At 31.5% G+C, this 13,620-nt stretch overlaps 2 protein-coding genes across 5 annotated transcripts in view; both read left to right on the top strand.

The window, feature by feature from the left end:
- Nucleotides 1-343: 343 nt before the first annotated feature.
- LOC143067352 (uncharacterized) lies at nt 344-13,172 on the top strand. Its single transcript, XM_076240545.1, has 4 exons — nt 344-400; nt 5,078-5,198; nt 6,202-6,279; nt 11,906-13,172. Exons 2-4 carry the CDS (start codon nt 5,082-5,084, stop codon nt 12,014-12,016), a joined length of 306 nt encoding a protein of 101 aa, XP_076096660.1. The 5' UTR covers nt 344-400; nt 5,078-5,081; the 3' UTR covers nt 12,017-13,172.
- Nucleotides 13,168-13,620, top strand: part of LOC143067351 (fringe glycosyltransferase-like) — a 37,526-nt gene continuing 37,073 nt past the window's right edge. For all 4 annotated transcript variants that reach the window (XM_076240544.1, XM_076240539.1, XM_076240541.1 and 1 more), the window contains exon 1: nt 13,168-13,215. The gene's annotated coding sequence lies outside the window, so the exon portion shown is untranslated. The remainder of the gene's footprint in view (nt 13,216-13,620) is intronic.

The following is a 13,620-nucleotide window of genomic DNA, read 5'->3' as shown; positions in this document are numbered from 1 at the left end:
CATAGATTTTCAGGTCCCTTCAGGTCTTTTCATTTCTCCGTTCAGGTCCAACTTTTGGCATCAAAAAATTGTTTTTTATTTAATTTTTGAAATCTGAATATTTACAATTAATAAAATTCCAACTTGAAGAAATTCCATCCAATAATAAAAAAGTTATTGGAATTTGAATAATTTTAGTCGTATATTTTCAGGTCTTTTCAGGTCTTTTCAGGTCTTTTCAGGTCCACTTTCAGGTCTTTAGTGTAACCCCCTTTAGAACTATTTATAGAAGGCGCTGTATACAACATGGATGCTGTAACATTATCAATTTATGTTTTATGTTTACATCTTCATGGCGTCATGGCACACATTTAGTAAAGTTGTTTGATTGCCAGGGGGATGTTACATCACATTTCAAAAGGTTAGGACTGAAATGTGGACAGAGACGAGATTTTACAGCCGAAATTCTGTCGGAAGGCAATTTATAATGGGTACAACTTCAAGTCAAATCGGCACCTGGTCAAATCGGCACCTTGTTAAATCGGAACTAGTCAAATCAGCACCTATTTAAAGTCAATTCGGCATCCTATAATATTTGATAAAATAAATATAAATAATTCTAAAAATGTATAAATTCATGATCTATTATGGGGGTTGGATTTTAGCTTGTCCAAATAATTATGACGTCTGGCAAGGCTATTTGAATTTTTTTCTGGGACGCCTTCCTACGACGTCATAACGCCGAAGCCATTTTTTACATCTGGAGTTTGAGAGCAAATTTTGGGGCGAACTTTGACACCTAATTTTAGGAAGTCGTCCCAGAAAAAAAATAAAATAGCCTTGCCAGACGTCATAATTATTTGGACTAGATTTTAGCATGCATTAAAATGCACCAAGCACACAGGCACTTGTTTCTATCCATACGAAGGTCGACTATCCATATAAATAGAAGAAAGGAAAATATTCACTGAATCGATTCATATAAGGTAGAGATTTTTAGCATTAAGTTGAAAGGTAGAAAAAGCGTCCCAAGCGGAGACTGTCGTGACCTAAAAAAAATTTCGTTAGCCACCTTCTTCTATTTATATGGATAGTCGACCTTCGTATGGATAGAAACAAGTGCCTGTGATCAAGCAGCTAGAATGCAAAAGTTTATTATCTAAAGTTTTCCCAACATTCTATGACTGACGTTTTGATAATTTTTCTTTTCAGGTAATTAATAGCATAGTTACTTCAAAAACTTCATAAGAAACAACGAAGCCCTGCAATAATTAATGAAAAAATATTAACTACTTCCTGTAGGTCGTGACGTTTTCGCCTGGTTTTTGCATACTGGGATTTAAAATACAATCATTAAAAGTCTTGGCTTTTAATCATATTTTAACGTAATTGTAAGCTCACCAATGACTTATGCTTTATCTAATAACCATCTGATTAATAAGAAGATAAAACACACAGACGTGCAATTGTACACATTCATGAGATAAATTTTCTATGTAAAACGTATATATTTGAATTATTTTTGTAGACAACACGAAAAGTTATAAATTTATTTTTAATTAATGCATTTTCGGACTAATTAAGTGAATAAATTAACGTACAATAATCTGTTAAGACAATATGTTGGTGTACTCTTATTGATTGACCCTCTGCTTTGACTGTGTGTGTATTCACGGTTCTGTGGCAATACTCGTAGTTGGCTTGTTGAAAGGTAAATTGTTATTTGCACTTCAGTATTTAACCACGCCTCTAGGGCACACCTTGCCAGGTGTGACTGTCTATTCGGATCAGTGGATTATAAAACAAGGGAGCATTTAATACACACATTTAAAGTACATACTCAAGTTGGTGACGAATAAAAATAGATCGCCGTGGAATTATTTAATTATATTTGGTGCTATTATCATGATTATTTATTTGAATTCAAATAAGTTAATTTACTAAGAAATAAACAATTTTCGTTAAAGACGGGAAACCTAATTCATGTGTCAGAATGAAATGATATACACCGCTTGTCCTTGATTTATGTCTCATAAAAAAGGGGAACTTAGAAATTAGAAATAGCTTAACCAAAGCATTTTGATTGTCTTAATTAGGCAAAAAAATGTACGAGTTAGACTTTTGAAAGCCATGTATTAATTAATATCTGAAACTATCTGAAGATAACTCTACCGAAGCGGAATATAATATCTATGAATACTTTTGTTTTCACATCTTTGCACATTTATGATTAATTATTGTTATCTATTGTTCATTTAATTACTTAATTAGTACCTATATGTCTACTGCTTGGCATTAAATCTCTGTGTGGAAGGAAGGGATTATTACATATAGATTATATTATTTGGATGAGGATTTGAGCTAGCCTATAAAAACACATTAATTAGTTAACATACATTCGAGACCAAAGGATATTAACTTTGATGATTCAATTAACTTTTACTTAAAAACAACAGACAACGAATTTAATGTCATCTTTCCCTATTTTTGAATGTAATTATAAGTCTGTTCAACTGGCAAGAATACCCCTAAAGCGGACAAGCAGTTTATTCTTTAAGTTGCTGTCATTCAATGAATATCAAGAAAGAAAATAAATTCCGAAATTGATTTGAAACTGTACGTAATACTTAATAGTTTTCCTAGAAAATATTCACATCCCTTGGGGATTATCAGTGTACCTCCAGTTGCATATATATATTACATGAATGTCGGAACAATTGTGATGATGACGAATTTCTTCCTTTATTCGAGAACAATCTATTTGATATATAAATCTGTGATTTTACTATGTTCATAACTTTGATGAACCAAAGCAAGTTATATATCGACCTGTATTTAAATCAAATTGGTTCTCTTCTTCTTCTTTTGGTATACAAAAGTCTATCGAATTCGTTGATTACATACCGTTGGCATACGTTGACTAGTCTATTTACAAAACTTTTACCCAAATTTACACAAAATGTATGTTCCTTTCTTATGTTCAATGTATACATGTATATATTTTAAATTACGCTATAGTTCCGTAACTTTCTATCCAGGCGTATAAACGAATCGACAACAAGTGCGTACATTTTTTAAATCAATATCTGGTTTGTTCCAATCTGTCCTTTACTATTGAAAACGAGTATATATTACATTTTTCCAAATAAACCCTTGGAAAAAATATGTAAATAGATTTCTACTTTCTTCAAATCTTTGTGGTTTATAGACATATCATGATTTTTTTATCGGAGAAGATGACAAAATAGCGGAATGCAGACAATTGATACTCAAAATTTAAAATCGATGGTGATCTCTTATCTAGAAGAATAAAACTTTAATATCTATAAATTTGAGCATTTTTATACAGAATGGACATAATATCAATTTTTGATTTTTTTGCGAAGTTTCCCTTTAAACCAACAATCCTGCAAAATGTTCAACTGGTTAAAAAATGTATAAAAATATCCATTACCTCTTATACATAATTAAAAATACACATTTAGTTTATATGAGAGAAAAAAATATTTACATCAACCCCCAAAAAATGTGAATAAAATTAAGTGAATATCTCTAGACAACCTCTTCCTTAATTAACTCTTCTTGCGTAAATACTGAAAAATTTCTGGACAACCCATTCCTTATTATACCCCCGCTTTCAAAAAGGGGGGTATACTGTTTTACCTCTGTCTGTCCTTCCGTCAGTCCCATGAATATTTTCGTCGCATTTATTGAAATCTACGTTTTGTATTACGAAAATCTTAGATTGAAACCATTTTTCTCTTAAAAAAAGGTTTGTTCGTTTATTTTTACAACTTTCCAAAATATACTTTCTGTCTCTTCCGGTACTACTTTTCTATCGAGAGCGAACAATTTGATTTTGAGCTTAATACATTTTATGCTTCTTCATAAAGTGATCATAATTGGCTTTAGTTTATGTTTAATCCATTTAATCCATTAAAAGCGTCATTCATTCCCAATCTCTTGTCAAACATTGTTTATTGTTGGACTCATTTTTGTTAAAAAAAAATTTGGCTGCCATTGCACACTACGGTTCGGAACCGGACCAGATATGACAAAAATCCGCATTTTCACGATAGAGAACTACGCTTAAAAAGATTATTTTTCTGAAAACTTTGTCAAAAATATATATATCATTTTGATGTAAAGATTAGAAACAACTGGAACTAAATTATTGGCCCAAAACTATGAATTTCATAGACATGATGAAGAAAAAAGTTTTTAAATTGAGATTTTTTTGCTATTTATAACACTTTCTTTTCTACTCTTTTGATATAAAAAAAAAAGGTTCCTTTTTTGCACTAGATATTTATATGTTTATCATTGTATATATATACAAGTTGCACTATGATAAATCATTCATTCATTTTACTTTCATCATGTTCATGACTTATAGTAACTGAAACCACATATATATATTTTTATTTGGCACAAGAGGCAAAAAATAATTCTGTAACTATAAATGAATAAATAAAACAAACTGAAACAACTGTATTCATGGTATTAGTGATTAGTCTAATTGTATTCTCAGTAATGAATTGAACAGTATAAACATATACATGTATAACATAAAGGAAATCAATGGAAATAGAGCATCGCTGAGACGCGACAAATGACACATTTAATTTTTTTTTACGCCAAATGGGATGCTATCTTCTGGGGATAACACTGCACTTGTAAGAAAGGGACTTCAGGATCAGCCTTTCTGAGATCCATAAATAATTGTACTACAAATGTAGCTATTTCTTCATAATATAATAGTGAAGAAAAAACTATTATTAATGTTTTTTTAATCATAAATATGAATCCAGCTGTTCACAATCTTTTTACCGATTTACTCCTATCACAATTTTATAGTATTGAACACAATTATGACAATATACATGTATACACATATACATACATGTTCATGTATGTAGTATATATGCACATGGGTAAAACATTTTTTGATGAACTGAACATGATAGATATATTTTTTTTTAATTTCTACTTCAGGTGGAAAATATTAGCTGCAGTTTATCATTGTTTATCATGATTTTCAAATGTTTGCATAACATGGACAGCTTATGACATATGATTTTTTTTTCAATTTGCACAGGATTATGTATAGTCTGCTACAACATATATACAAGAGATGCAGTCAAAAGAATGCTACATGTATGACTGAGGAAGAGAATTTACCAGCTCAGCTACAAGTACCACCGGAGCCATTAATAGATGTATGTACATGTACAAACAAAACTTTTAAAAAAAATGTTCTTAGTTCATGTAGCTATAAACATGTACATGTAATGTATACTTTATACATGTACATGTAGTTCATTATGATTGTCTAGTCCAGTACATGTAAGTCATGAAAAAAATCTGATGTATCAAAAATGTAAAGTTCTTACATTTTTATGGTCTACTACCTACGATAGTAGAGGGGAATAATGTTTTCTGGTCTGTGCGTCTGTCCGTCCTTCCGACCGTCCGTCCTTCCGTCTGTCTGTCTGTTCGTTCAGGTTAAAGTTTTTGGTCAAGGTAGTTTTTGATGAAGTTGAAGTCCAATCAACTTCAAACTTAGTACACATGTTCCCTATGATATGATCTTTCTAATTTAATTGCCAAATTAGAGTTTTGACCCCAATTTCATGGTCTACTGAACATAGTGGGGCATCCGTGTACTATGGACACATTCTTGTTAATACTTTGCATGCTTTGATTAAATATTCATGTTTTAATTTGTCAATGATCTGGAAATGATCAAAAATTAAAAAAAAAAAAGTAACCTTGATTGGCATAAATGAAAACTTGGCCGAAAAGGACTTAAAATTAAATTGAAAAAAAAAATATGTAATGATCTGCCCGAAAAGCATGAAAAGGACTTCAAATGATTTTTAATTTTTTTTTTATGTAATGATCTGTAAATAGAACTGTGTTAACTCTAAAAGTAGGAGCTATATTGTGTCACTCCATTTGTCCTTGGCCAGTTGGTCCTAAAAAATTCAGTGACTCAATTTCAGTCACATGTTTCTCTGAAACTACTTCTTATACTGACTATTTTATGTATGAGCTTCATAGTGATAACTTGTAATATTTGAGCACTTTTCAGATCTATCAAACACCTACACAATGTACATGTACTGCCTGTAAGCAGAAAATTGGAACTACAAGGGGGATAATTGGTATTTGTAATATGACATTGCATGCCTTCTTGTTAAAATTTCATAATTTTTGCAGGAAAATCAATTTGATCCAGAGAGTCATTACAATACTAGGAAAAGAAAATATGTTCATGCATCTCAAACCAGTGATAAGGTAATTATGGACAATGATGGATAATAACTTCAACTGCTTTGTGAGCTCTTGTTGGATGAGTGGCAGCTGGCATTTTTACATCTGCTGTTCTTCAAATTACATCTTTCAATCTTCTCCTCTCAAACCGAATAGCCAATAAGAAGTACATATATAAAGGGTCCAAAATTAAACTTTGTTTGATTTTAATAAGAAGAAAAAATGAAATTTGTATCCATATTTTAGTGTTTGTGTCCAGTTTTCAAATTTTCTTAAATTTCAGAGACCAATTAAATTTCGTTCGATTTCAATAAGAATTAATCATATTGGCTATATTTAGATTTTGATTTTGAGCCTTTGTATCAAATTGGTCCAAATTTATGTTCAAATTAAGCTTTGTTTGATTTTATCAAAAATTTAATTCTTGGGGTTTCTGATATGCTGAATCTAACCATGTGTATTTAGATTTAGAATATTGGGTAATACAGAAGGTAATGTAATGTTATACATGTCATATATTAAGTTCTTTGATCAAATTCTTTAAGTCAGGAACTTTTGATGTGTCAAATATTTAATCACAATCCAATTTTGATATAATTTTATATAATTTAAATTTTTATAAAATTATTATTTATTAGAAATTTAGGATAGATACAGTAAGTCTCACAGCCATCCAATATCATGAATATGATGACAATTAGCATGTTCATGTAGCCTAAGATTATACCTTAATATTGGTTTATTTGAGAAATTTAAAACATAGAGTTTTATATACCTTCAATACTTGCAAACATCATGAACATTATAGGATTAAACACATTTTTTCTAGAGGTTATTGCTGTAATGGCTGTGTAAACCGGGGCGATTAACTCACAAACTAAATATTCAGATTTGTATATATATGTCAAGTTTGTGAGCAGGGTTTCCCCTGGCTCAATTATTAATTTTGCCACCTCTTTCGCCAGAACAATATATTTTTCGCCACTTTATTATTTTATTCGCCAAGTATCATAAATATACTGTTTGTTTGAAATTTCCCTTCTTTCTATCTTCCCCCCCTCCTCCCCCAACCAAAATGAGTTTGCCCTATTGTTGTCTATGATTATTCTCAAACTCATCTTTTAGTTTACATTGTAAATTGTAATGAAGAAACACTAAACACTACTTTTTATACGATGGCAAAAATTGAAAATTTTTTGGTCGTTTATTGGTATCACGTTGGGGTCAGCGTCGTTGTCGTCGTCCGAATACTTTTGGTTTTCGCACTAAAACTTTAGTTTAAGTAAATAGAAATCATTGAAATTCAAACACAAGGTTTATGACCATAAAAGGAAGGTGGGATTGATTTTGAAAGTTTTGGTCCCATCAGTTTAGGAATTAGGGGCCAAAAAGGGCCCAAATAAGCATTTTCTTGGTTTTCGCACTATAACTTTAGTTTAAGTGAATAGAAATCAATGATATTTTGACACAAAGTTTATGACCACAAAAGGAAGGTTGGGATTGATTTTGGGTGTTTTGGTTCCCACTGTTTAGGAATTAGGGTAAAAAAAGGGGCCCAAATAAGCATTTTTCTTGGTTTTCGTACCATAACTTTAGTATAAGTTAATAGAAATTTATGAAATTTAAACACAAGGTTTATGACCATGAAAGGAAGGTTGGGATTGAGTTTTGGTCCCAACAGTTCAGGAATAAGGGGTCCAAAGGGTCCAAAATTAAACTTTGTTTGATTTCATCAAAAATTGAATAATTGGGGTTCTTTGATATTCCGAATCTACAAAAAATGTTACTGTGTATGTAGATTCTTAATTTTTGGTCCCGTGTTCAAATTGGTCTACATTAAGGTCCAAAGGGTCCAAAATTAAACTTAGTTTGATTTTAACAAAAATAGAATCCTTCGGGTTCTAGGTGTAATACCACCAAATCATGGTACGTCACATCCGGTTGTATATGAAAGTAGGTCTAAAAAAATATTCCCTTGAATTTGACAGTTGTAGGTAATTAATCCTACATTTTATTGCAGTAAAAACATTTCTGTGTCATAAACATATGTCTTAGGTATTTCAAAACACCATTATTTTTTATTTTGGATTTTCATAGAAAATTTTGTAATCTTGAGGTTACATGGTGACTAAACCTTGTACACAGATAAAATAAGGGGAGACATTTGATTGATTAACTTCCAATGATGGTTATTTTCTTATATGTAATTAAATGTTATGTGAATTTTTTTCTATAGTACTGGACAGGATAAAACTTTACTCATGCCAAGTATTTCTTTATTTGAAACAAAGATAAATTCTGCACATTTTTTTGAAAAGTGCAAATTTAACAAAGACTAATAGGGGAAAATCAATGGTGGTATTACACCTTGATATGCTGAATCTAAAAATGTACTTAGATTTTTGATTATTTGCCAACATAAGCGACATATTGCGAAACAAAAATTTTAGAATGTGGCGGAAAAAAAATAAATAATAATAATCAGAACAAATACAATTAAAAACCAATTGTTCAGAGAACAATTGAAAGTCTTTCCACACCAAAGAAATTTTGATAAGAAGATAGTTTCTTCATACTGATGAGATAAATAATGGTTTAATTATATTTTTGAGTGATAAAAGGGAGATAATATGCTACTTCCGGTGAAATAAATGTCACTTCCGGTCTCATATGATAGCTTATTTCACACTGATTCCAAAAATATATAGTTTCTATATACTATTGTATGTAGAAAGGGAAATAATTGGCCACTTCCGGTTTGTTGGAAGTCATGTTTCGTCTCCAGTAATCAGTTTATACATGTATCTATATGACAAAATATATTGATTCTGGGTACTTTGAGATGAAAAAATTGCAAAAAAGGCTACTTCTGGTTTTCTCAAGGTCACTTCCGGTAGTCATTTTTCAAGGTCATTTGTCACCTAATCTTTTGTACAAGGTCAAATGCCTTTATAATGAACTTAGTTGAAGTCATAATCAAATAACCTCATATCAAGACATTTGAGGGGCAACAACTTCTATAAGATGCCATTAAATTGTATAAGACTAAATGTAGCATATCTTCATTACAATAAAGCAGACATTTTGCACTTGTTCTTTAGTATGTATCTTTCAAAGTGTCTGAGAAAATGCAAAAACAAGCAAAAGTCACAATTGAGAACTTGACCTTGACCTTTGACCTTGACCTCATTTTCTAAGTTAGGACCTAGGGGACTCAAATAAAAACATTCCAGGGTTATACAGTTAACTGTTTATGAGTTAAATGAACATAAATGATCGCTTCGATCCAAATAAGCCAAAAATTACTGAGGATGTAACGAACAATTTGTAAAAAGAATTTTGTCGATATCTTTTTTTGTTACGAAGGAGATGCACACAGATGAAAAATAGTGAATAGGGAGATAACTTTTACAAAGAAAATGGTTCGGCTTAGCAGGGTGAAATTTAAAAGCGCATAAACTATACGATACATTATGAGAAATATTTAAGCGACATATTGCGAAACAAACATTTATCGCAAGCACAAAATTTGGCGGAAAAAAAAATATAATAATAATAATAATAATCAGAACAAATACAATAGTTCTTTCCACAGAAAAGTGGAAAGACCTAATAATAATACTAATCAGAACAAAAACAATAAGTCTTTCCACAGAAAAGTGGAAAGACTTAAGGTTAAAGTTTTTGGTTGAGGTAGTTTTTGATGAAGTTGAAGTCCAATCAATTTGTAACTTAGTACACATGTTCCCTATGATATGATCTTTCTAATTTCAATGTCAAATTAAAGTATTGACCCCAATTTCATGGTCCACTGAACAAAGAAGAAGATAGTGTGAAGCTCAGGTTAAAGTTTTTGGTCAAGGTAGTTTTTGATGAAGTTGAAGTCCAATCAAATTGAAACTTAGTACACATATTAACTATGATATGATCTTTCCAATTTTAATGCCAAATTAAAGTATTGACCCCAATTTCACGGTCCAGTGAACATGTAAAATGATAGTGCGAGTGGGGCATCCGTGTACGATATATGGACACATTCTTGTTTTTTTCTGTTATATGTGCATTAAATAGAAAAAAGTCTACTGTTATGTTTATTTGTTTTTCAATCTCAATTTGATGAAAATCCTGGGATCCTTTTATGCATGTGTATTGCGCATGAATAGATCACTGAAGTTTATGAAAGTGGTTTCAGAAACATGAAATCAGGAGCCTGTAATTCAGTGGTTTTACGTTTGTTTATGTGTTACATATTTGTTGTTCGTTCATTTTTAACCGGATTTTTGTGACAAAAATGTCGGTTATTGATTTGGGGATGTACAGCGGGCAACCGGTTGGGCGGGCGGCCGGGCAGCAACTAAATATGGTCCGTGCATTTACTCATGAACCGTTCAACCAAAGCTTTTCAAATTTTAATATGTTGTTACAGACAACAAAATGAAGGTCAAGTTCAATAATGATGATTTTGACTTTTACCGTTCAGGAGTTATGGTTCTTGAAAGATTGAAAAATGGCTTTTCCAGTCGTGTCCGTGCATTTACCCATGAACTGTTCAACCAAAGCTTTTCAAATTTTAATATGTTGTTACTGATGACAAAATGGAGGTAAGTTCAATAATGACGATTTTGACTTTTGCCGTTCAGGAGTTATGGTTCTTGAAAGACTGAAAAATGGCATTTCCAGTTGTGTCCGTGCATTTACACATGAACTGTTCAACCAAAGCTTCTCAAATTTTAATATTTTGTTACTGATGACAAAATGGAGGTCAAGTTCAATAATGACGATTTTGAATTTTACCGTTCAGGAGTTATGGTTCTTGAAAGATTGAAAAATGGCTTTTCCAGTTGTGTCCGTGCATTTACTCATGAACCATTCAACCTAAGCTTTTCAAATTTTAAAATGGAGGTCAAATTTGATATTGACGATTTTCATTTTCACCGTGGTTCAGTTATGGTTCTTGTGATATTGGCAGGATACAAATAAATGTTAATAAATTTGGTTTGCTGTTGTTGTGACAGCCTCTTGTTTTACATAAATAGACCGTTAGTTTTCTCGTTTGAATTGTTTTACATTGTCTTATCAGGGCCTATTATAGCTGACTATGGGGTATGGGCTTTGATCATTGTTGAAGGCCGTACAGTGACCTATAGTTGTTAATGTCTGTGTCATTTTGGTCTTTTGTGGATAGTTGTTTCATTGGCAATCATACCACATCTTTTTTATATTTATTGGAGTGTAAACCAAGGGGGGATAATGAAATTGACCAATCCTGTTCAAGTATTTACTGATATATGCAAATCATATTATTATAAGAATTATTAATGTATCATTTTCTTGTTTGAATTGTTTTACATTGTCTTATCGTGGCCTATTATAGCTGACTATGCGGTATGGGCTTTGATCATTGTTGAAGGCCGTACAGTGACCTATAGTTGTTAATGTCTGTATCATTTTGGTCTTTTGTGGATAGTTGTCTCATTGGCAATCATACCACATCTTCTTTTTTATATTTATTGAAGTGTAAACCAAGGGGGAATAATGAAATTGACCAATCCCGTTCAATTATTTATTGATATATGCAAATCATATTATTATAAGAATTATTAATGTATCATGTTCATAGATATCTGTTAATTGTATTCTTTTATTTCAGGGATCTATTACAGATTCACAGATATCAAATTGGAGTCAGACGTCAGAATTTTTGTGGCACAGGGAAGTACATGTACTGATCATCAACTTGGTAATGTTAATAACTGTTTGACACTGATCTCAAATAATACTGTGAGTTCCTTAAAATTGCAACTAAAACAACTTGGAATAGTACATCAGACTGCACCAAAAGATACTATACACGAAAAACTGAGGAAGTAGTATCACACATATTTGAATTGCACCTGGCCAGTCTGATGAATTTAAAAGAAAGCAATACTATCTTCTGGAATTACAACTTCATTACCTGAAGGATTTATATTAACATTATTTAAGATGAACATACAGACTGAAAACAATGTATTAAAGTAGCAACTGCTGGCTGTTCTGTCCAAAAAATACACAAAATCAGATATAAACAGATAAATACCTAACATTTCAAGCTACGTGTATTATCAGTCTAAATATTAGATATTGAAACCACAGGATTAGTTGACATGGTCAAAGAAAAATACTCCAGACAAAGGATGAACACTGTCAAATTAAAACATTCTATGGCATTCTTAACTGACTCCTGTTTTGTTCAATCAGTTAGTTAAATGTATGAAACACCAGATATGAAATTGGACTCTGTGGCAAAAGTCTAAGTATTCCAGATGTAGTCAGAACAGTATGTCTTTCACAGATGGTTAATATATATATGATATATATCTTTCTTATTGTGAAAAAACTGACTTTACTCCATTAAGAAAATCATCCTTGTATAGAATCTTACAAACATATGCAGCTTCAAAAAGAACAAGTTTACAAGGTCTAGACAATATTGCAGCAGATGAAAATGACACATTTACACGACTTGAAGAGATGATTGAAGAGCTTCATAATAAGGGATCCACATGTATGTCAAATGAACAGCCCAAGTTTTGTAAGAATAAGCTTTCTGCAGCAAAGCAGTGCCTTAAAATTGATTTTAAACTACGTCATGTACATTGTGCATCTCAGAGTAGACGTGCAGACCATTGCATTACTTGACTTCTCAGTTACCCAAAATGGCTAGAATTATACTCAGCATGTGATCATGAGCAGTGTCAGCTGATTCGAGATGTTGAAAATGTTACAGTGTGCTCAGTTCTGTGAAGATTCAGGAGAGAAAATTAACTGTATCAAACCATGGATCAGATGCATGTCTGGAAGAGACATATAGTCTGAACAATCAACTAAGACCAATCACAACTGGATATCCTAAAGGACCTCAAGCCTCAACAGATTTTAATAATCATGGAGTTTGCAATGAAATTCCTGCCATAAAAGGTATATAACTATTCAAATGCATAAAATTTAGATTTTTTTTCTGATGAACACATGAAGAAGGAGCTCACTTCTTTCAATGCATACATACACATTCTCAGTCAAATTCAGTGTTTACAGTCAAATATGCCAGATTACATGTACATGTATATAATTTATTTGTTAAGCATGAAGGATTATGATACAAAATGTGAATTGTATGCAATTATTCATATTTGCTAGACAAATAAATAGCTTATACAGCAAAAGTATCTGTTTTCACCACATAAATGTCATTATGGTGTCATTTGTTTACATCACAACACCATTTGTATTTATATACTATACATGTAGATAGTGTAAAAAAAATAAAACTCTGGAACGATGAACAGAAAATGGAACATTAACAATGATTAAAAAAAAAATGGT

The sequence above is a fragment of the Mytilus galloprovincialis genome, chromosome 3, assembly GCF_965363235.1.
Source record: "Mytilus galloprovincialis chromosome 3, xbMytGall1.hap1.1, whole genome shotgun sequence".
Lineage (NCBI taxonomy): Eukaryota > Metazoa > Mollusca > Bivalvia > Mytilida > Mytilidae > Mytilus > Mytilus galloprovincialis.
The sequence above is the reverse complement of the archived record's forward strand: the minus strand, read 5'-3'. Positions and strand labels throughout refer to the sequence as shown.